This window comes from Monopterus albus, unplaced genomic scaffold (assembly GCF_001952655.1).
Source record: "Monopterus albus unplaced genomic scaffold, M_albus_1.0 scaffold20.1, whole genome shotgun sequence".
In the NCBI taxonomy this organism is placed as follows: Eukaryota; Metazoa; Chordata; class Actinopteri; order Synbranchiformes; family Synbranchidae; genus Monopterus; species Monopterus albus.
The window spans coordinates 2,834,430-2,858,140 of record NW_018127900.1 but is presented as its reverse complement, the minus strand read 5'-3'; the positions used below and the strand labels follow the sequence as shown (position 1 = coordinate 2,858,140).

Sequence of the window (23,711 nt, the reverse complement as noted above, 5' to 3'; positions counted from 1 at the left end):
AACCCTAAAACCAAGTCTTAACCTTCAAAACACTGTTTCAGAAAGTGAGGACCAGCCAAAATGTCCTCACGTTCCAAAAATGTCCTCACTCTGTAGCAAAAAATAGTTTCTTGGCCCTCACTATGTAGCAAGCACAAGAACACACACTCTTGATGAACTGATGCACACTATGTACTATATGGCGAAATTTTCAAGACAGCTGATAAAAATACTGAATCGACGGGCTGTATAAACACAGACAAAAGCAGACATACGCAAAGTGCTGTGCATGTAGAGGCAAAATGTACTGCTTTGAAATGACCATTCACACATTTAAAACACTTCCCATTACAGATCATCAGCATAATTCACAGTCTTGTGGGATTTTACTCATTTTGTGCTTTTTGCATCTTTCTTTGCTGGATGTAAAGGAAAAAAAAATTGATGAATATTCTATGCATGAATATTTTGTGCAACCAGGCTAATGTCCAACACCTACTGGTACCCACTGTGTGAAGAAGAAATTGTTCTATCAAACTGTATTTCACTGTGCTTCTCTTATACATGTTATGTAAGGCAATAAGTATTGAGAATCAGACAAGAAAACAAAAACCAAAAGGAGCCCAAAAATGTTAACATTATTTCATGACAGAATACATGTTTATCCAATTTCTTGCAGAGAGTTTGTTGAGAGGATTGGTATCACTGTCATGTTTGTATGATAAATATGAAGCTACAGCCAGCAGCTGGTTAGTTTAGCTTATTACAACCACTGGAAATAGGGGGAAAGAGCTAGCTAACAAAACCCAGCTCATAGCTGACAAATTTAAATACAGTATATCTAAGGTGTAAAAACAACAAATTTACAGGCAGTTATGTGTCAAACTATGGCCAAACCAACCAGCCAGCACACAGACCCCTGTAAAACATGTCATTTTTCATTGATTTGTATACAGATGGTTTTTGTAGCGATTAATTGAGAGATACAGCACTGATTATTGTGCTTTAGGTGTTCTGGCAGGTGGATTTTGTTGCATTTGGACAGAGCCAGGCTAGCCGTTTCTCCCCATTTCCAAACTTATACTAAGCTAAGCCAAGCTAATTGGTGATAGCCTCATATACACCATACTGACATGTGTGGTACTAATCTTCTGAACTGTAAGCAATAAAATGAATCAGTATATCCCAGAATATCCAACTATTAGCTTCTTTAACATTCCATTTGTATGTCTGCAGAAAAACTAGGGACAGCTGTTGTCACCATCAGACCACCAGCAGACTGATGGGAACAGCAAACCATCAGTCTGAACTGATGTTTACACTTTTTCCACTTGATAACTTCACAATATTTGATCAAAGTTTGTCTTTGTGCTTGGAGAAACCTTTTCACAGGCACTTTGCTAAGACTATATAAAAAGATGCTTTAAATTGATTTGGGGTATCAGCTTGCAGTCTGAGGGATAGATGGAAGACAGGACATTAGATTTTAGGCTCATCTGAACAGAATTTCACTGCAAAGACAAAATTATTCAGGAGTAGAGGAATGTCTTTCTCTGTATACTGTATGTGATCACGGAGAGGGAGAAAAGTTAGATGATAAAGTGACCGGGTCTGAATCAAGGCTGTGCATGTTGGCATGACTTTAAAGACTATTGCTGAAATGGTCGCACTTGACATGCACACAATATGGCATGTTAAAGTTTGACAGTCACTGAAGGACTGTCAGCTAATTCTTGGTCACAGCTAGGTGGAGAACATTGTACTCTTGGAAAGGTTTTGTTGGTCTGATGTGGCAGAGGGAGTCCTCACTGTGAGCAGATCACATACATGTTGCCCCCTCTGGAAGACATCTGAGCTGCTTCTCAATTATACATCGCAGGTAATTATACCTGCAAGACGGACACAGACAGAGAAAGACTAAAAGTGTAAGTCAGCAAATTAAATAATTACCATGCTAATGTAGACTCCTGTATGACAATTTTCATTTGCTCATACCAGGCGATGCGTGTTAAAGCGCACACATGAATATATAGATTATCTTCCTGTACCTTCTCATGAGTTTCTGCACCTCTCTGTCCTCCTCCTCCTTCAGCTTGGTGATGAAACTCTGCAGGACAGGCATCTCAAACTTAATATACTGCGCCACCTAGTGGACAAGACAAGAAATGTCACCACTAAGAATAAAAAGTAGTGACAAGTAAATAAAATAACACTGGAAACAGACGCGAGGATTTGGGGGATGCGCACAATCACAAAAAAGGAGTCACATCTCTGTCTCCAGCTCTGAGTCCCCATTAAAACAAACATTATTTACATCATATGTGACTTCTTCTCCCAGATCTTCTTCCATGAGGAAAATTTTGGAGACCTGTTCACATGGACCCTGCATTACTCTCAGCACCAGAGGGTAGTCACTCCGCTTCAGTTTCATACGCTCTGAAATATCAATGCATACACAAAGGTACCGTGCTTAACAGAACATAAATAACCAGTTTACAAACACCTGCAGTGTTGGACTCGTCAAGCCTGAATTCTGTCTCTTGACACTAACAAACAAGAAATAAACTTAATAATTCACACTCACCTCCACTTGCGTGGATGAGGTACAGTGCAAAATCATCAGGGCTGTTTTCAATTTTAAACTTGTTGAGGAGTACTCTTAGCACCTGTGGCGTGGTCATGCAGCTGTTGATCCGAACATTGGTCACTGAGCCGTAAGCAGGAGTAAACACAGATGTCTGAAAGGAAAAAAGGAAATGAAATGAATTTAGTTTCTAGGAAAAACTTTATATATTTTTATTTTTTGTGTGAATCTGCAGTGACTGCAAAGCCAAAGTTACTCATGTTATTGTTATTTGTAAATGAGTATAAAACTAATTTGGTAACACTTTAAGCAACACATTATAATGCGGTTGCAATGTAAGCATATATGTTTATTAATGTGTTTTTAGCTATAGCTCCTCCTGTTGGGCACCCACAAGTGGAGGAAACTACTGTAAAAGAATATATATCAGTGAATGACAAAATAATAATAATATCAAATATTATATAGGAGAAGTTTAACTGCTGACAAATATTGTACTTGATTAAACATTTAAAATGCTTGCAACTACATTATAGTGTGTTAACAATGTATTAAATGTATTTATGCTGATAATAAATGGAAAATACTAATAATAAAAATAATGAATAATAAACTGGCAAACAAGATGCTGGCATCACCTTATGGTTATAGAAGTGTCCGTTGATGGAGAACCGATGGCGTCGAATTTTCCGCTGGTCACTCGGTGATCGTCGCTGGCCCCGTCTGAAGACCCCAGCATCGCTCTTCGTCCTGAGGAGCTGGCTAGAGTTCTCACTGTCCTCTGTTCAGTCAGTAATCATTACCTTACATTACTGGCTGTTATTCAGTATCTTTAACATTAAGAAACTCAAACTAAGGGCCATGGCTATTCCTATTCCTGAGAGAATGCTATATTTTTGTTTCTACAATCTTTTATTAAGACCCCTGTTGCATTGAAATGGTGGATACCGTAACAATTGCTTTAAATCATAGTGAAAGAGCTAAAAACAAGATTAGTCTTTCTAATATGCAAGTCAACACAGTAAAACAACGAGAGAGAGGTGTGGTGCTCACATATCACTACAGTTATATGCAAAACTTGTAATCCCAGTGTTTTAAGTTTTCATTTTAGTTGATGGAAATATATATGACACTCCTCTAATGTGTGAAAAGAAAATGAATTCCTTGCTCATGAGAGGTTGCTATTTTGGAGGTGAGAGGTTACTTATCAGTTGAGAGTTGATTAGAGATTTGGTCCATTGTGGGTTTTTTAGAACCAAGTTAATTTGATCTTAATGACTTAATGCAACCTTTCACTGTTTCTTTTTTGTCTCAGCTACAGATAAGACAACACAAATAAAACAATTAAAACTGAATTATTTAGTCATTCAGTTGTTTCTCCCATGAACACTTAGCAATGTGTGATGATGTTCACTGGGTCCTTATTACAGCCAAGGGAGTAAAATACAGCTTCTTACCATATTTATACTGTCACTAAAGCCACTTACCTTCTATGTCCTCTTCTGTCACACCATTGTCCTCTGGTTGGTTGTCAGGTGGTGTTACTTCCACTGTGGGTGGACTCTGCTGTGTTGTTTGTTGACCATCTACGCTGCTGGGGGAACTTCAAAAAGAAAATCAGAGCAAGTACAGGAGAAAGAGAAAAGACATACTGAGAACAGACAAGAGCTGCAGGATGACAAACTGTAAAGACAGATGAAAATATTTTGTAGATATAAACTATTGACTATAGATGAAAAACATAAGGGGAATCCAGGCAGATTCAGTACATAATAATGTAAACAGTATGTGAACAGGACTTTAATTTGAATTATAATATCATCACTGCCAACACTGACACAGGAGCCATATAAGTAGATTTTCTGTCAAGTAGCAGCACTGTGCTTACGTCTCATACACCACATACTGAATGTACGGTACATCATATCCTGTTATTAGATTCAACTTGTGATAGCTGTTCCTCTTTTTTGATGCTGCCTCTGACATATATAATTTATGATAGGATTTCCTTTGGTATTTTAAGTCATTTTTTTGGACTGATGTAAACCTTGCATTATAGCCAGGCCTCTCTGGTTGCTGGTAAATGCTAATAACTGCCATCAGACCTAATAAACATTCCACTGTGCATGTAATGGTGATTTGGGTGAGAAGGTAAAAGGTTGTGGGATCTGCTGTTGTTTGTGTTGTTGATTTTCACTGTTTTATTAGTGCTTTTTTGTGCCTGTTTTAACAATTTAAAAAATAATCTGAAATAAAGGTTAATTTCCTTTTTCATGACATATTTGTTTCCTGCAGGTCATTTTAGGTCTGAAACATCCACATGTTAGCTGCATGCTCATGATGCCTGTTGTCCGTGTTATCCTGTAACAAGAATAGCTTCGATTGTTGAATGGGATTAAAGTGCTAAAAATGGGGCTTCAATCTTATTGACACAGTTTGTTCTGTGGTAGCATGGAGCAAAATCCAAAAGTGAACCATTAAATACCTGGTCATTTCTCATCAGACAAACTAGACATAATCTATATCTGCCCTCGGTGACCTATTGTGTATCACCATTTCCGGTAAGGGAGGTGTAACTGGATCTGTCTGGACCTCTTACCCTTGACTGTCCAGATTGCAACCAGAGTGCCAGGACGTAGAGGAAGGGGGCGGTCGGATACGCTCGTGGTCATCCTGCATCTGAAGCCTAATTGGCCGTCGCAGGCCCCAGAAGATATTCAGCAAGCCCTCAATGATCAGCTCCTCCTCTTCCTATTGGGAGAGAGGAGCTGTGATCAGTGCACATATAATGGGCAGTTGTTATCCCTTTGGGCTAGAGCCTGTAACGGCCTGGGTATGTTAAATTGAGAGACAAACAAAGTGGAAACTTTCAGATGCCTCTGTTGAAGAGGAGGATGACACACACAGACTCACAGCTTTTAATACTCACTTCTCTGTGCCTGAGCTGCATATTTTGGCCTTCATAGTAGAGGTTGTACGTCTTCAGATGTGAGAGGACGGTTGCCCTGGAGATAAAGATGTTAAGTCACCAAGGAGGACATACCGTTTAAAAGGAATGTGCCGCCGATTTCACGTTTTTAGCTGACTAATTGAAAGTCAGATGAACTTCACATTGCTGCAGACCATTTTCCAAAGCATATCAGATGTGGTTAGACTGATTTCCTGCTGTCCAGGCAGTCTTTGAAATTTATTTCAGTAGAGTTCACACTTAAAGTCTTAAAATACACTTGACAAAGATGATTCTGGTTTGGATGCAGTGTGTGTGTGTGTGTGTGTGTGTGCTTGTCAGTGACTGCCTATGTTTTGTTGTGTTTTATCTCTGTTCCAATTCTCCTGCTGTACTCAGGACTTTCTTGCAAAAGATTCTGATCTTAATGAGACTACATGAATAAACAAATGCTGTAAAAATAAAATTCAACACCTGAAACCTGAAAAATCACCAGTGTGGTGCTTTAACATCCCTATTTCACAACATACACATAGTATGTTAAAAGTTAATAAAGGGTAAACACCACAAGTCAGACTAGTCAACCTCAGTTTAAATTTATACTGTAAATTTAGTTCAACTATTTCATCTGTATGTACAGGTGTTAGTATGTATGTATGTATGTATGTGCGTTCATGTGAGAAGCAGAGTGGTATTTAATCCTTACTTGCTGATGAACTTGTTCACTCCAATCTGAACCCCATCCTGTGTGCCATCCATTCTCTGTAGTCATGAGATGAGCTGAGAGACAAAGAAGCAGCAGAGTTAATACTTTTCCTTTGACTGATTCAGTCTCATGACTCCTCATAACCAGCAGTGAGCACTGACACAAAGAGGGCAGCGTGGAGAAGAGGAAAAAGACTGCAGGAAGAGGAGGAGTAGTAAGGAGGAGGTATGCTCCAAACAGTAAACAATAACAGCACATCGTATCCACTTTCCTGTCAACTATTTCCTTCAAGATACAAACTGATAGTCAAAGCACCACTAATGTACAGTATGTCTCTCAGCACAAGGCATATGATGGAGTGAGACAGCTGCTCTCCACACTCTAGTCCTCTGCTTTTTTACTATGTTTTTCTCATTCCTGTCACCCCTTTAACCCTTGTGTTCTGTTAATTCTGTCCTTATGTCTTTCTCTTTTATTCAAAAACATTTCAAGACATACACACATGCAGCTGTTGTAAATGGCACTCTGCCATCACCCTGTAGAGTTTTCTTTCCCTCTTTGGCTGTGTGTGTGCGTGTGCATGTGTATTTGTCTTTGTGTATCTACAGAGGAGGCAGGACAGAGGCCTCCGGAGAGAGATGAACAGGTGTAGGACACATGGGCCACTCAACGGAGCCAAATGATTTCAGCTGCTTGAACATTTAGCTACAGTATAACCATGCTACTAGCAGCACACACTATACGCATTTATCTGTCATGTTTGAAATGAAATGCACTGGATATAGAAATTTTACTACCTGGATGACTGAAGTTAATGTGTTCTCTCTTTCTCTGTATTCCTCACTTTCACACAAACAAACACAACAATCAATCTGTTTAAAAAGTCCAGAACAATGTGTTTGCAAGCTCCTTTAAAAAAACAACAACATTTTTGGAGTATTTTTGAATGCAGGCTATGCATTCAGCACAGGATTAATCCTACTGACTTTTGTGATATGAGGCCACATTGATGTTCACATTTGCGGTCTCAAGTGAAATGTCTAGGCCAGTAATGAATAACTATTTTGAAACCTGAACAGTCTGCCTAACATGTTATAGATTCTTTGATTAGTTATTTGGTCTGTAAAATGTCCTGTTTTGTCAGATCGACAGTCCAAAATTCAGATATTCAGTTTTCAAAGATATAAACAAGAATCCTCACAGTGGAAGCAAAGAAATAAGCTAAGGTTTAACATTTTTGTATGTAACACCTTAAAGGATTAAACTATTATTAAAATTGTCACCAGTTAATTTTATGTAGATCAACAAACATAACTAATAATTTCAGCTCTGTGTCTCAACAACTATTGGATGGACATTTGGTACAGTCATGTTCACCTCATAATAATTTGTAAGAACTCTGGTGATCTTTATGCATTGTCCCTATAGTTTGAAGCAACCACTGGAATTCATTGGATTCAGTTCAGTTCAGCATCAAAAATCAAATATCAGACTTTTCAAACTTGTTTATGTTATGTAATCACAGCAATGTTATATTATTTTTGTTACAGTTTAAAATCACAGATTCTATTGTCTCTCTACAGAAGTTAACTTAAAATCAATGCACACTGTTAATTAATTTGATAATTGTAGTAGTGGATAAGCAAACTCAAGCACATTTCAAAACTTACTAACTGATATGCAATTCAATGGAAGTCTAAAAGAGATTCCTCAGCCACAGTAGCATAAAAAGCATGAGATTTGTGGTACATAGAGTAAAACAAAATACCACCATAACAAAGCCATTTCCTCTAAAACACAGCAATTCACAAAATATTATTACTAAAAATCAGAGAGAGATACCTGTCAAGTAAGTCTGGCGAGAATGTCACTCACACCACATACCCTGGTGAAGACTGCGTGATCTTGTTGAGTCACCAGTGGGAGGTAGCTGCAGTTGTGGAGAGAGAGAGAGAACGGTTAGGCGGGTAGAGTCTGTGTGTATCCTCAGGTATCAACAGTTTTATCTCGAGTGTCCATTTCAAATGGCCCAGGGGTCTTTTCTTTTGAATGTGACAGCGAGCAAACCAGGAAATAAAGGGGGCATTTAAAAGGAAGTGCTTCTCTTCCGTGAAATCGCTTCCTTGTTTGCTCAGTCACTAACACAGGAAACTGACACCAGCTCATACACAGCTGAAAACTTCCTCAATTCAAGCTGTGTTTGAATTATGTACACTCAAAGAGAGTTTACACAGTAGCATTGGTAGAACTGATAAGACCCATTTATCAGTGTTGCCAACAAGAATAAATCTGGAATTGATTTTATTTGCAATAACTGTTTAAATATCTACATTCTTTGCACTTGTCAGGGAGCTACTGAATTCTCCTTATTACAGTTTCTCCTATGTACCTCATCTACAAACAGCAGACCTTTATTTCCATTTCAGCCATTTTCGCTAAAAAATTTTAGAAAAAAATCAACTGGACTTGGTTTTAGGTAGAAGGATGAGAGGTGAAATGTCTTCTACCTAAAACCAAGTCCAGTTGATCTTTTCTACATTTTTTCATCTTACAATGACCTGGATGACTGAGAATCTGCATGGACATTCAGCCAATTTCCTATTATTTAATCCCCATTTCCCCATTGGGAAACAGGACATGATGGGAGGGAACAAGCGCAGTTAGGAGCTTTTGGTGTCAACTTCTTTCGAGTGTCGCTAGGCCCTCTGGTGGCTAAAAAGAAATGGAGTAAGCAATTTAGTAAGGAATGTACTTTATGGCAGATAAGGTCAGTCTATACAGTACATCTGATTAGCTATTCCTTCTCTGAGCCTACATGACAGTGATTATGTTATCACTTGAGTTGCTCTTAATGTAAGTAGCTTTTACACTTGGATGTAAATAGCGGTCATGATAAATGGGTCATACTGCAGCTCACACTCACTGAAGAACTTTTATTCACTTAAGGTACTTGAGAGCTTTCTTCAGTATATTTTAAAAAGTTTGATAAATATGGGCTGAGACAGACCTTAAATGTTTAGTGTAAACAAAGATAATCCTACAGTATAAACCTACAAGTGCAGTAATGTAGCAGCTTTAAACACAGTGCTGATAAATAACCTGAGGCTGCCAACGTGTTCAGTAATTATGCTAAATTAAATATTAAACACCAATCAGCCTAGCTCCCTGCCAAGGTCTATCAATATTTCAGTACCTATATTAGCCCTGTCAAGCATTCAAAAGCTCACCACTGACCTACACAATGAAAATCATTCATCTTTAATAGCATGGTTATGGTCAAGGGCAGTCATGCTTGTAGACTCATTAACAGGTCATGCCAGTGATCTGAGACAGACATGGTCAGCTATCAGACAAAGACAATGTTGGAACCGTCTGCCAAGTCACAGAAAGTCATCTTTTCCTGATGTTAGCTACCTGCAGGCTCCGCAAACAAAGATCAAATCAAATCAAAGACATTTAACCTTTACAGCCAACATTAATGCCAACATTAATTATCATAATATATGTGTACCCTGTTTAGTGTTTGCTGTTGGTGAATTTTGCAGGAAAAACTGATTTGTTGGTATTTGTGTATTTTTGACATAATATAAAATTGATTTTTCTTCACTTGAAGATTTCACAAACCACAGGATAGAGCTGGGAAATATTTCAGAGCAGTACTGATGTTGTGGTATGAGCCTAGATATTGCCTTGGATTTGTGTTTATTTACAATATTACATATGGTGGCAAAGCTTTGTCTTCCCCTGGCTTTGAAGGCTACTTTATAGTTAGGTATAGGGCTGGGTATTGTTTGAAATGGCTTCAATATTAATGTCATTATGATACCAAAATGATGTTTTCCAATGCCTTTTTGTAAGTAAATATGAAAATGTATGAATTTTTTCATTAATAGAACAAAGAAAACTAACATTAGATGATGTCTGAACAGGAAACAGTCCAAAATTGGCAAAAAGATTTAAGAATTATTTAATGAAAGGATTAAAAAAAACAATATAACCTGACCAGATAACAACAATCTATGCTGCAATTAGAGCTGCAACTAAAGATTATTTTCATGATCAAATAAACTTAAAATTTTTTCCTATATACTTTTTAATGTCTTTCCACCATCAAGAGTGCATTATAGTATTATATGAATATTATATGCATTATATGACCGTGGTTGTCTGGTGGACACATACCGAAACCCCATGCTTATTTTGTTGGCATAAAAGAACTTAAATATGTTAAATCTAAAAGCTTGAAAAATATGCACACAATAAGTTGAAGGGGGTTATTAAAATCCCAATGTTTCCAGAAAAAATACAGAGGACATGACCTCAGTGTCTTCAGCCAAAGATTATGAAACAAGTTGTGCTTACTTGGCCATCATAACCACATAACTTGTGTTTTTGCCAGAGGCCGTCTTACCAATGGAAAAGTTAGCTCAAAGCATTACCAGTTACTTCACTTAATCCTTTTGTGAATGAAATGACAGAAAACAGTAAAAATGCCCATCACAAGATCTCAGAGCAGATGGTGATGTTATTAAATGACTTGTTTTGTCCAAACAACAGTTGCAAAGGTCTGCAATTTACTATAATGCATGTTCAAGAAAAGCAGCAAATTCTCTCAGGAACCATCAAATGCTTGGCATTATTGCTTTAAATCAACTTAAATGATTTGCTGATTACTCAATAACTAAATCTCAAGACAATTATCCTCCAACTATGTTGATAATCAACTAATCATTGCATCTCTAAAACTGTATGAAATACCTTGACATTCAACAAAAACAGTTGCATATAGCTATTGTTTTAACCAGATGGTGTTGTCTCCATTGAAATGATCAGTATGACATTTTAACTGCAGAAACCTGGTTCTGTTATTTGTTTTGAAGCCAACTGCTATAAACGCAGCCAGACTGATCCACAGCTGACCCAGTCCTGTTTCAGATCAGGGAGCTCTTCTGTGTACTGGAAAGTAGTCCAGATGTAGAACTCATTGATTTCCTGAATCCCCCTATGCCTCATTACAATCCTGTCTACATCTTCTCCTCTTTCTTTGTAACTTCAGGTCTCATTCGCCTTCATCTGCTGAGTTGTTCCGTACCACAGCAAATGAATTTATTAAGGGCTGCTCAATTTTTCTGATCAGGAAACTCTTACCTCTGTGCTGTCTGTTTTTCACATTCAGCTTTCTCCTTCGTCTCCTACATACTCCCTTGTGAAAGACTAGAAGCCATCCTTCACATTAAAACTCATGACCACAACTTCCTGCCCCACCCCCCACCCCCCCACTGACACACATGCAAGCTTGTTTTCTGTCCTCTTGCCCTGTTGCCTCTGAACCGCCTCTGTCGCCTCTGTCAGCGTCTTTGGCAGAGGTGCATGATGAATCGCCCCAAACCTCCTTTCTGCTTTCAAACTCACCACTATCCCTGCCCTCAGCCCCCCACCTTACTACTGCCCTGCCTCACTATTGTCATCATTGTCATAGTAACGCCAAAAACATCTGAGCTCTAGCAATTAGCCCATAACGCTGAGCCTAAAATAGCAATGTGTAGTTGCCTCCACTGCAGCTTGGTAGGCACACTGGAGTGTGTCAAAAATGTTGCCAAGCTAAATTTATATCCAAACATGGCTTCCAGATTCTGTACTTTCAATTTATCTGCAACTTTTTTGATAATTAATAAACGTAGCAAACAATTCAGTGATTCCAGCTTTTTAAATCTGGTTTTCTTAGTCTATGACAGTAAATGAAATAGCTTATGGTTTTCGATCATTTGTCCGAACAAAACAAGTCATTTAAGAGGTCACAACCGAAAACTGTGGTAAGCTTTTTTTTTTGCTATCTTGCATTTCATAGATTTAAAGATTAACCAGAAAAATAATCTGTATTTGCAACCCTAGCTGACTGAGCTTCTATTAAAGATTAACAGTACATTAAAGTTGCCTGATTATTCAGTCCACCAGCCCTGCTATAAATCCTAATGTCATGAAGGTTAGAATTTTTACTTGTTTCTCCCCACGTGCCATCACTCTGATGAACAGTTAATCCATATACGTTTAACAGGACAACAGCCCAGTGCAATCATTTGTAAATACAGCAATTGTACATAATAATGTTAAAATGTATATATATTTACAAGAAGACTTTCACCTGTTTTCTCCTATTCTCTTTCCATATTTCCTACTTTCTTGTTGACTTCCAAGCACACTGAGATCCTCTGTACTGGAGACAAATTCCTTGTGTGTATAAACATACGTTGCCAATAAAAGTGATTCTGATTTAGTTTATGATTTATGCTATTAATTCTGCTTTATGATCATTTTGGAGGCTGTAAATTGTGGTGCATTGTTTTTCCATACTTACACTTTGTCCAGTCTACTTAGACTAAATGACCAAAAGGTTACTTCTAAAACAGTTTAAACAAAAACAGATTATAACCCTCATAAAAGATAGGATTTATAGCAGGGCCGTTGCACTGAACTACAATACTTTCAGCTAAGTGTTTCAAATAAACTTGCAAAAGAGTGTAACTACATCACAGGCCAAAACACCAGGTTTCCTTGCAGAGGTTCTGTCTTACAGCACTCCCTCTATCTAGCCAGCCTTATGTGTGCTGAGAGGAATCTTAACTAGTCACTGCTAGTTATGTAACCCGATTTACTAATACACAGCTATGCGCACTCTCTGGTAGAGACCAAATGTGATAGGATACGGAATTTCTATAATTTTGTGTTGAAGATTTAGACTAGACTATTAAAGGAGCATGCCCATTAGCGCAGGTAATTAACACCACTAATATTTGACATAAGCTATGTGTATCGACTATGCTTTTGCTTTGCATTTTGTTTTCAAAACATTTTTGTAGCCTACAAATAATCGCTATCAAACTACACCTAGTCCACATCAACCCACAGACATCACCATCAGCCTGCATAGCTACCCCGACGCTTCTGCCCGATTCCTTCCGACTTTTAGAGCTGCACTCTAGGCTCACCAAACCCAGAAACGAAGGCTCTCCGGTGCTCCTCTTCAATCTCTCCTTCCCGTTACTGTCCGTTAATAGTGAGCTGCTCGGTAAACTCGCTCGCTCTCCTACCGTTGGAAACAATCACTGGGGCGCGTGCATCCATCACGAGCTGATGGAAGAAGGAGGAGAGCGCGAGCGATCCATCTGTTGTGGCGGAGCTCGCGGCACAGCAGCGTCGGGGGCCCAGGCCGGGAGCCAATCAGAGAGCGACCCTGACACCCCTTTGTTTGCGCTGAATGAAAACACGGAAACAATGGGAGAACCAGTGACAGAGCAGGCGGATACTACTACTCATTGGAAACCCCAATCTTATTGGAAGTGATACATGCGAGTAAAACTACAAATTATATTTAAACGACCAGTCAGACTTGGTGGACCAGTTTACAAAGCAAAAAAAAAAAAGAATGTTCATCTTTTTTCATGTTATAAGACGTATGGCAGCTCGTTCCTACCAAAATAACAATAAGGTAAACCAGGAAATGATCAGAGGTGGCAAGTAACTAATTATACAAGCAATACATTAATGTGAAATATTCCATTCTGAATAATGAGTACTTTCACTTTTTATACTTTAGATGCCAACACTTTTACTTTTTGAATGCCAACTGGAAATTATGTAGTAGGCAGGTGAAAAATAATCCATCAAGACATCCATATCATTCACAATTTTGTAGGAAGTTCCCTTATAACAGGTAACAAATTGCATAGGCCTTCTGAAATTTCCTAGTAATTACAGCTATATTCCATCTTATTAAGAAATAACAGGATTTTTACATGAATAAAATTTTAGATTGTCAAAATTTTTCGGATGACATCTCAGTTTTGGCTTTGCTACTTCATAATTATGACTGATATTTCCAAACATTTCCTGGTCTGATGCGAGTCCAAAGACAAAAAAGAAAAAGAAACATAAGCAAACAAAACACCACATTGACACACCACCATTAATAACTGAATAAAAGAATCCCTTAAATGATGGGGCGGTCTATAAATAGAACTATAAAATACATAAATTATATTAAAATATATTAAACTAACCAATATTTTTTATGAAAGTGAAACCATGTAGTTGAAGTGTTTCATGAGGCACCTGGGGGCTAAAGATTTTTCTTTTGACTGACCCTGGAGGGAAAACCAGAATCGGTATTAGTGACCAATAATGACATAAGACTGCATGAATTCTGTAACATCTTATTAAATTGTTTCAGGAATAAAGAATAAAACATTTTGTTGCTACAAGTAGTTTATACAATTTCTCTTGCAGCAGGTTTAGCAAACTTTATTCCATTAAATATACATTTATTTTTTACATCTAAAGTTTCTCAGATCTTTGATTTATACTGGTAATGCGATAAGGTTGACAGAAAGCAATGTTAGAGTAAAAAAAATATATATATAATATGAAAAGGTCCTAGCAAACAAACAGCAGGATTCTTCCATACCACAGATTCAAAATGTATTTGCTTTTTAAATAAAATAAAAAGTACAACAAACTGGTGCATTTTCTACCATGAATTAAGATTAAATGTATTATTTGTTACTTACAAATATCTGCTTGCAAAACAATGTTAAAAAAGAAAACAAAAAAGATAAAACATTTGTAACAAGTATATTCTTCAGGTAGCACCCCCTTCAAAATAACAAAAGGGGTTGATGTCTGTGTTGCACACCTTATGGCCACCTTTTTCAAAGCCATCTGTTGGTTAAACAGAATTGTATGTAATTCAAGCCAGAAAACCATCAAGGAGCTTCTGGAGCTGTGAAATCAAGGTGTTTTTACTTTTACTACTACTGTATCAACTGGAGGGTAAACGTTAAATCAAGAGGAAGCTGCCTTTAGGCACAAAATATCCCGTGCTCATCTTGTAAAGTGATAAGGCAGGTTCACTCAGCCGTTAAGGTGGCCAGATGGTGTCATCTCCTGCATCCAAAAACATCAACAGAAGGAATTCCAGGGAAGAAAACCACATATACTAAACATGAGAGGACAGGACTGGGGGGGGGGACAGAGGTGCGTGGAGAGATGATATAATGGGACAAGTAAATGCTGGTTGCATGAGCATGATGATGCTCAAACATAGGTCATGTGTTGTAATGTTATTTTGTGTATGCCATGTACTAAACATTCATGAAAACAGCCAGAAATGGTCAACCGCCCTACAGGTACTCCGCTCCTCTCTAAGAGGTAAGACACAAGAGGCTGTGACTGCTCTCTGATCATTCCTGGTCCTGGAGCAAAGTTATGCACGCAAGGAAGCCAATAACTGCTGGTGTGCCAAAAAACACACTGCTAATTTTACCAACCACCTTATAACACTGCATCTTATCTTCAGCTATCCAGCCGACAGTCCTGAGCACAGCCACCACTTGGGGATGGTGAGGTTTTAGATTTAGTTTTCCCACACATCAGTCCTCACCAGCTAGCCTAGTCCCACTTGTGACCCCTGCACTCCAGACTTACAGCATGTCTACGGTCCACAGAATGAAAACATTTGTTGAGGTGTGGATGTTTAAATCCAGCATTTCCACAGTCTGTGTTACAGAATGAATTCACTCGATCAGATTCTATGACTCAGTTAACATTTACCATTGCAAATGGGTCATACTTTAAGACATACTGCAATTTAACAGATGTTACTGAAAACAATGTCTCCATAATGATTATAGAAAAACTGAATAAATGAGTGGCCTCATTTATGACAGTGCCCATGTCCGATTTTGGCAACATCTAAATAAATGTTTCAGTATACTGAAAACACTTGCTGGCAATATAGCTACAGGAGCTGAAATTCCTATTTGGGTAACAGATTTTGGTGAAACAACACATTGTCAGTATAGTGCTACAGGCTTGCTAAAGTACATCCTATAAAGTAGAAGAGCAGAGCAGACCACAGAGTGGGTAAAAACTGGACTTTAACATTGTTTTTGTCCTGAGCAAACATTTTACTACTCAGGACATAAAGCTGACATCCGTACAACTGCAGAAAAAAAATACATTTGAAGGTGTAACCAATCTCTCAGTAGCAGGTTAAAAAAAATGAATTGGGGGGGGGGAATAAACAAAAAGCTTGTTCCTGTAAATTGTGACCAAATCACCAAACTAATGTGAGGAGTGCTGAGGTCATAAATGCAGCTATAGCTAGTTATGAAATCAGACCAAGGACCAAAAATATTCAGTCACTAGATGTTTCAGCCACTTATCTTCAGACAAAACAAAAAAAAGGTTCATTCATCACTATAAATCTGTATAAACACTCTCATGGCATTTTAGGGCCCAAGATTAGTATTATTCACTCCATAACGCTGTGTTCTTGGCACCAGCACATGTGCAAACAGTACTTGTAAAAAGGCCCTGACTCTCAAGTATCCAGTGCACCACTTAAAAGTGTTGTCACTTGTGTTTAAAAATGACATCATACAATAGGAATGAAATAGAAGCAACTCACATCTTATATTAGAAACTGCCTTTATAAAAAGCTGCTGTCCCCAGGTGAGTTTCTAAAAGCACCGACAGTAGCTGAGGCTGAGGTTCAGGAGTCGCAGTTGCTCACCATCATACTGATCTTTACAGGGCATGAACAAGTAAACTAATAATAAACACTGTGCAAGAGACACAAACCTGCTTCAAGCAATCTAAATGACTTTCTTCTCATAAATAAATAAATAAAAGAGATAAAAGATGAGCACATCTGGGATGAGAGTTCAAACAAATTTAGCCAGTTTCACAACAGCAATAATGCCAATGCTTAATAGGAAGAGTCTGATCTATAGTAACAACAATAAGAAGAAATAAAAATAAAGAGCTTTTACATTTTGGTTAGGTAAAAATCTCAGCTGGGCTAAATAGTTTTCTTCTGGCTGTTCTTTCTCAACGTGCTACTTTTTTTATTTACCAAAATTATACTGTTGCAAACTTCATTTAAAGCAGCAGAGGCACATGGTGTGGTCAAATTAAAAGACATACTATCCACACATGGGTCAATATTGTAAGGGCTGCTGAAATATGCTGCTACTCAGCCAGATGTGCAGCTAACTACAGATGTGAACACTAACAAACATCAGCAGTTATCTAACTGAAATGGGACAGGAGTGGGAGGTGTAGAGTTGAGTGAAGATAGGAGGAGGAATACAAGAGAAAGTCGCTGACAAATTAAATAAGTGAAAACTTAATGAAACCAGTAAGTCATGATCAGCTGAGTCGATCCAGAGAATAAAAGGCAAACTTAAACTCTCTAAACCCCTCTTACTGCATTTAAATGCTCTATATCCCAACAAAACCACCACTCTTACTGTTTAATGCAATTATGCAAGGGCTAACTACACACTGATGGAAATATCATGATCTCAACAGAGACAGGAGTGTAGTACTTATGATGCAGCCTTTTAAAATCCTACGTTAACACACACACACACACACACACACACACACACACACACACACACACACAGAAGACCAGTGGCAAAAAAGTGTGATCCCTTTGAAACTTCTGATCGGATCTTCATCTAGTACAGACGCACTAATAACAAACAATTAAAATCTTCCATATTGTTATTGAACACACCCATTAAATATGGGTGGAACAAGTAGGTGAAGCCTGGCATCCAGCAACTGTGAATCAGACCTGCAAAATATTCAGGAGGAATTTGACCATTTTGGACCTCAGAGCGGCTTCAGCTCTCTGAGCTCATTCCACAGCATCTCTACTGGGTTAAGGTCTGAGTGGCAATCAGATTCCCCCCCCCCAAATTAGATTAGGAATAAAGTCTGAGCTGCATGGGGTATTCAATAAAGGCAAGCATACCAAAGGATTCACTTTTTCTTGCCACTGTAATTCTCCTGCCATTCATAGGCTCTTTCATAAGGCCCCGTCTGTGTAACTGTGTGCCATTAGCTGCAGCCATCACAGCAGCAGAAGCATTATTAAAAGCCTGCTTCATTATGTACTGTACATGCCTACATATAATGATGTGAAATAGGCAAACTAGGATCACTAAAAAAAAAAAAAAAAAAAAAAAGAACCTTGCAAAATGTTATTTTGCTGCGTAATGAAGGAAAACAAGTCCCATTTGACAGCAAAGTGACACGCAGGTGTGCTGAGGGAAAGTAGAGTTTTGGTCTTATTAGTAAATGATGCACCGACACAATGAGGAGATGTAAACTGGTATGTTAGTGAGTTTTTGCCCAATCACAGGGTAGTTCCTGTGATTATTAGCATTCTATTACAGTACATTAGAAATGGAGGATGTGAAGCTCTTTAACACTGAGATCAGTGGATGTGATGTTCTGCTAAAGGCCAAAAAAAAAAGAGATTTACTAGAGAAATGGGGGAGCCAGCTGGGGAGTAACATTCTTGTTTTGAACACAGGAGGCAGATAGTGCAAAAATAAATTTCACAATCACTGTGCATGGGCACCTGACAAACCACTTCCATCAGTCTGCATGACTGATGTGCACTGTAGCACTCAAGCTAATTTTGGTGAGACTGCTGGGGCATGTGCATGTCTTTAATACAGTTGCATAAAAATCTCTGTATAATTCTCAATGGATGTAATCAGACCTACTCTGCTTTTAGGACAGTATGTTTTAGAAAATAGCTTGGGCAGGATATGATAGGAGTGAGTTATCAAATATTCAGCTTTGAATGTCTGACACCCATCTATCTCCTTCTGGATTAAAGTGCAAACCAATTAATGTACAGTCCTGTTATCTCTTTCTCCATACAGTACACATGCACACACACACCAACTAACTCTGCATGGTGACATCTTTGCTAGCATGCTTGAAATAGCACTGTGGGAAGTGGGAAAAAAAGACAGACGAGCAACAGAATAAACATACTGACGGGGTTGGTGCATCCCATTTTCTTTCACACAATCCTGAACCCTGTCCGTCCTCAATACCAACCCTTGTTCCCCAAATTCAACAACATGTAAGAATTTCAGCACCAGCCCGCTGGCTATACTTGACTCTCTCTGGGTGTTGTGCTTCCCTCCCCTCCCATCACTGCATCCCCATGTCCCATTCTGCGTGTGCAAGCTTTCTGTAGCCTCCCGCACTTGTATCCTGTGAAAGTGGGGCTAATTGGGAAGTACTTAAAAATAGGGTGTCTGCGGAGGAAGTCCATTCCAAACGGCAAGTCATAAGACCTCATCCCTTCCAGTTCTGCTGCACTAAGACCAGAGCCACGTTTCAGCTGCCCAAGGCCTCGTTCTGTAGGTGAACCTGAAAAGAAAAGTGAGAAAAACTTAATCACAGTTATTCACAAATACGGTAAAAGTCCCAATGAATTTGGAAAAACAAATATTCCCTTGTTGCTATGATCGTATGATCTGTTTGAAGACACAAAGAAATACAAAGTCAGAGATGCTACATGTTCAATTCTACCCTGAAGTACAATTTATCCATTTGCCCATTAATTCTCTGTTGCTTATCTGGGTTCAGGTCACAGTGACGTCCTTCTCCCTGTTATGTCTCCCAGCTCTCCCTGAGGAATCTTGAGATGATCCTGGATACATGACCACCCCAGCATACTCTCCCTCTAAGTATATCTTTACCTGCTTGGCAGTCACAGCCACATTATTATGTTTAGTTTTTTTCCCTAAAAGTGTTACACATACTATAAACTACCATTACATTATCTTCCATATTAATATCATCAAATAAAATGTATATAACATTGCAAAATCATTTTAGGGTGCATTTCTTTTTAATATTATCACTTTAGACTTTGCCAAGTGGGAAGTGAATTAAACACCTTACCAGGGATAGTATTATCCAAAATGAAGGCAACAGAGCCTCCGACAAACATGGCAGTGGTGAGGAGCACGTTCAGCACTTGGTCAACCTCAACTATGCCTGAGAAAGATAAGGGAAAGGACTTTAGTAGCAGACTAAAATATGTGTTAGTGTGTACACTCAGTCAGATTACCAACAACAAATTATCCAAAGTAACAAGTCAACGTATGTACTTGGAACATATGTGTGGGATTATTCATAACAGAGAAAGCTGAGACAGCGATGTTCCACCTAGACCTATCAGTTTTAAGTGATGAATTTAGAGAAAACATCTCAAAGGGTGGAGAGAACTACAGCTGGATGCAAATGCAAGGTGGTACAGAAAAAAAGACAAGACAAAGCTAAACAGAAATACTGTCAAAAAATCAGTAGCAGTTTCTTGAGTAAATGCAAGCAAATCCCACCACCTGAAACACAAATTCATAAAAATTACATTAATGGTCAAGAAGTAAACAAAAACAGTATTACACAAGCATTTAAAACTTCACTGTACATCTTTAAAATGTCCTACAAATAGAATGAGATAACTACAAGGATGGAGAATCCTGTGCACAGGTTTATTTAAAAAGAGATGTTTCCATAACTGTGACAACCTTAACGTTGACCGATATAGCGCAACCTTAGCTTGTATGCTGTTGTATACAGCCCCCTTTCCTTCACCTGGTACAGGCTCAACTCAGCTCTGCTCAGCTACACTCACTTTTGATAGCAGGTGCTTTGTTTTCCAGTGCAGACAGGCCCCCCCCACAGTGTAGCTGGTTGTCACAGCAACTCCACGACACTGCCGTGAAGTCACTGGCCCATGGTGTTGGCAGGGCAGGCTGAAAGCTGTTATAATTTTCAACCTATGATTGTTATTATGCCTTTTTTTTTTTTTTTTAAAATGGTCAATCCAAGTAATGCCATTTACCAGCCGGTACCAGGCAGTGGGAAAAGGCCCTCATGTCTCCTGTCCACTCACCAGTGACCAGCGGGTTCTCTTTGAGGTAGCTTGGCAGCATAAGGCCGAAGAAGATGGAGAATCCCAGGACAAAGAGGTTCCTGGAGGAATTGAGGTCAACAAACTGCAGGTTGGACAGTCCCACTGCTGTGATCATGCCAAACAAGGTGCAGAACAGAGCTCCCAGCACAGGGTCAGGCAGAGAGGCAAACAGGGCGCTGAATTTACCCACTAGCCCCAGCAGCAGCATCATGGCAGCTCCATACTGAATCACACGTCTGCTGCCCACCTGAAGGAACAATCACAGATAAGAAGGACCTTAGGCAAAACCAGTTGGGGTGAATCGGGAAGAGAGATGGGATGAAAGGGTTGATAAGGTGGGGCCTTCGCTGGCAAGTCAAAACGGAGGATTTGCCAAATTAAGGTCTGAAACAGTTTCAATGATAGTCAACACTGACTGTTGTGTTTGATATTACACATTAAGTTAAAAGTACATATCACAGAGCAATTTAACCTGACAGCTGAATGAAAAAGGATGATCAGTATTCACAGTAATGGATGTTGATGGGAGCAGGAAACCTTCACCTTAATGGAGTGAAATAGTATGAAGTGTTACTTGGTTTACTGTAGGGCTGGAACCAATCATTGTCTAGTCATTTGCCTATTATTTTGTCTATAAATGGCAAAAAAACTCATCAAAACACTCATTACAATCTACCACGGTGATTTCTTCAAATTGCTAATTTTGTCTGAAAAAAAAAGCCTCAAACAAAGAATATTTAATTTACAATGACATAAAATCCTCATATTTAAGATGCTGGTACCAGCATTTTGGTTTCAAAATGTGTCTAATGCAATAGATAGTTTATCAAACTGCCAACTGACTAAACACTGATGTAGATTAGTTGTTTGACCAAGTAAAACATCCTGGTTAAAGCAATAAATTAACTTAATGGGTTTGTGCAAAGTGGGAGGTGTACAAAATCCTTCTCAATGGGGTGGGACATCACATAAACACAATGTAGAAATAAAACACAGTGAGGATATGGTCAAAAACAAAAAGAATAAAAAGGTGTGTTACCTTTGTGATCCCTAGGACACCTATATTTGGACTGGAGGAGGTGGAGCCATTTCCTGTCCCAAACAGACCATCCAGCACACAGGAAATACCCTCCACAAAAATCCCCCTACAGAGACAGAGGGGAAAACAGTCTAACTACAGTGTTTGACAGACAGGCTGCACTTTGCAACCTACTGGAGTATAAAAAAAGAATGAAGAGTTTGAGATAAACTGTAAAACTACCTGTTAATGGCATGGATGGGAGGTGGAGGAGCACAAGAGAGACGAGCGCAGGTGTAGTAATCCCCGATCGACTCGATGATGCTCGCCACTACAGCACTCATCATACCAATCACACCAGCAGTTGTGACAGTGGGAACGCCCCACTGGACTATAAAGGTCAAAGCACAGTGTGGGTCAAAGATGAAAAACTGCTGCATTTAAACAGAAAATATGTTTTACGTAATACTTTTTGTCTCATCTGTTATCAGTTAAAACACTGACATGGCAGTACCTGGTTTCATCCTGTACATTTTATATTATTCGGTTTGCATATCAGTTACCAAATTTCAAACTTAAAAAAAAACAAAAAAAAAAACAACATTTAATACTATATAAAATACAATTCAATACTTGTTTAATTTCCAGTACTATCCTGTGGTATAACAACAATTTCTACCGACATAATTAAAATAATGTGATCAGAATGCATATAAATGGCAGTTTGCACAATATATGGTTACTCACATTGTACTGACTGTGTGCAATTACAATAAAGATTAATCTTACGCTGTCACATCACAGATTCTTTACTATAGTGACAATTAGAACGTGCGAGATATGTCAAAGTCCAAGAAAACTGTCTGCTGCTCTTATATATTGTACTGGGACTGAACAGCAACAAATCAATCCACAGTTCTGCATTTACAAAGATGGCTAGACATCCGACTGGTCAAAACCATTCATGTCTATCTGCAACTGGATCGATCACACCTACTGGAGAAGAGCCGTGACATCAACAATCAACTCCAACAGCAACACCCGTCCCACCCACGAACGCACTTACAGGGATATGGGATCTTGAACCACGGTGCAGCTGCAAGGATCCCTTGACGTGCGTCTGTGCGGGCATAGAAACCGTACTTGTCCTTCTCCGGTGGGAAAACGTCAGTCACAGTGAAAATGAAACACAACAGCCATGACACCAGGATGGCCATGATGATCTGGGCACAAGAGAAATAGAAATCACATTAAAGACCAAGTTAAAAAAAAACAAATTAAAAAAAACATTTTACCAGAACCAAATCCTGCATCCTTGTGTCACTTGTTTGAGTCCATCTTGTTATAAAGTAAAAAAAAACATCTTTATGGGCTATTTTTATATCAAAATATCTCCTCTTCCTGTTGTTTTAAAATATTTTTGATGATTCCTCTTAAACATTGGAGCTGTTACACAAATTTAATCAATGAAATACATCAAACCACACATTACCATTAGCTTGTTGGTTATAGTATCTGACAGAGCAGTATCACAGTAGAAGGTGTGTGGCAAAATCTTTGCTCACATTTTCAAGAGAGTGTGGTTTAGCTGATCTAGTACCACAGGCGGAGACACTACATTTCCTAAACCACACCCACCTCTGAGTGAACCACACTACACTCTGAACACAAGATAAAGCT

At 38.7% G+C, this 23,711-nt stretch overlaps 2 protein-coding genes across 12 annotated transcripts in view; both read right to left on the bottom strand.

Moving 5' to 3' along the window:
- Positions 1-72: 72 nt before the first annotated feature.
- Positions 73-13,436, bottom strand: rassf2b (Ras association domain family member 2b). Of its 3 annotated transcripts, none has more exons than XM_020593866.1 (11): positions 13,149-13,436; positions 8,059-8,146; positions 6,217-6,290; positions 5,493-5,568; positions 5,163-5,314; positions 4,051-4,166; positions 3,202-3,344; positions 2,564-2,717; positions 2,294-2,415; positions 2,028-2,125; positions 73-1,868 (listed from the first exon to the last, which is right to left on the bottom strand). In XM_020593866.1, the coding sequence occupies exons 3-11, from the start codon at positions 6,267-6,269 to the stop codon at positions 1,799-1,801; spliced, it is 984 nt and encodes a 327-aa protein (XP_020449522.1). In that variant the 5' UTR covers positions 6,270-6,290; positions 8,059-8,146; positions 13,149-13,436; the 3' UTR covers positions 73-1,798. The 3 variants fall into 3 exon arrangements, with proteins under 3 accessions (XP_020449522.1, XP_020449521.1, XP_020449523.1); XM_020593865.1 differs by having other exon boundaries at positions 13,203-13,436; XM_020593867.1 differs by lacking the exon at positions 13,149-13,436 and adding an exon at positions 11,365-11,436.
- A 1,906-nt stretch (positions 13,437-15,342) lies between these two features.
- Positions 15,343-23,711, bottom strand: part of slc23a2 (solute carrier family 23 member 2) — a 31,202-nt gene continuing 22,833 nt past the window's right edge. For all 9 annotated transcript variants that reach the window (XM_020593732.1, XM_020593735.1, XM_020593738.1 and 6 more), the window contains 6 exons: positions 23,098-23,254; positions 22,275-22,422; positions 22,053-22,158; positions 20,993-21,260; positions 19,996-20,091; positions 15,343-19,458 (listed from right to left, as the gene is read on the bottom strand). In XM_020593732.1, coding sequence (XP_020449388.1) covers positions 19,193-19,458; positions 19,996-20,091; positions 20,993-21,260; positions 22,053-22,158; positions 22,275-22,422; positions 23,098-23,254 — 1,041 coding nt within the window. In that variant the 3' untranslated portion in view covers positions 15,343-19,192. The remainder of the gene's footprint in view (positions 19,459-19,995; positions 20,092-20,992; positions 21,261-22,052; positions 22,159-22,274; positions 22,423-23,097; positions 23,255-23,711) is intronic.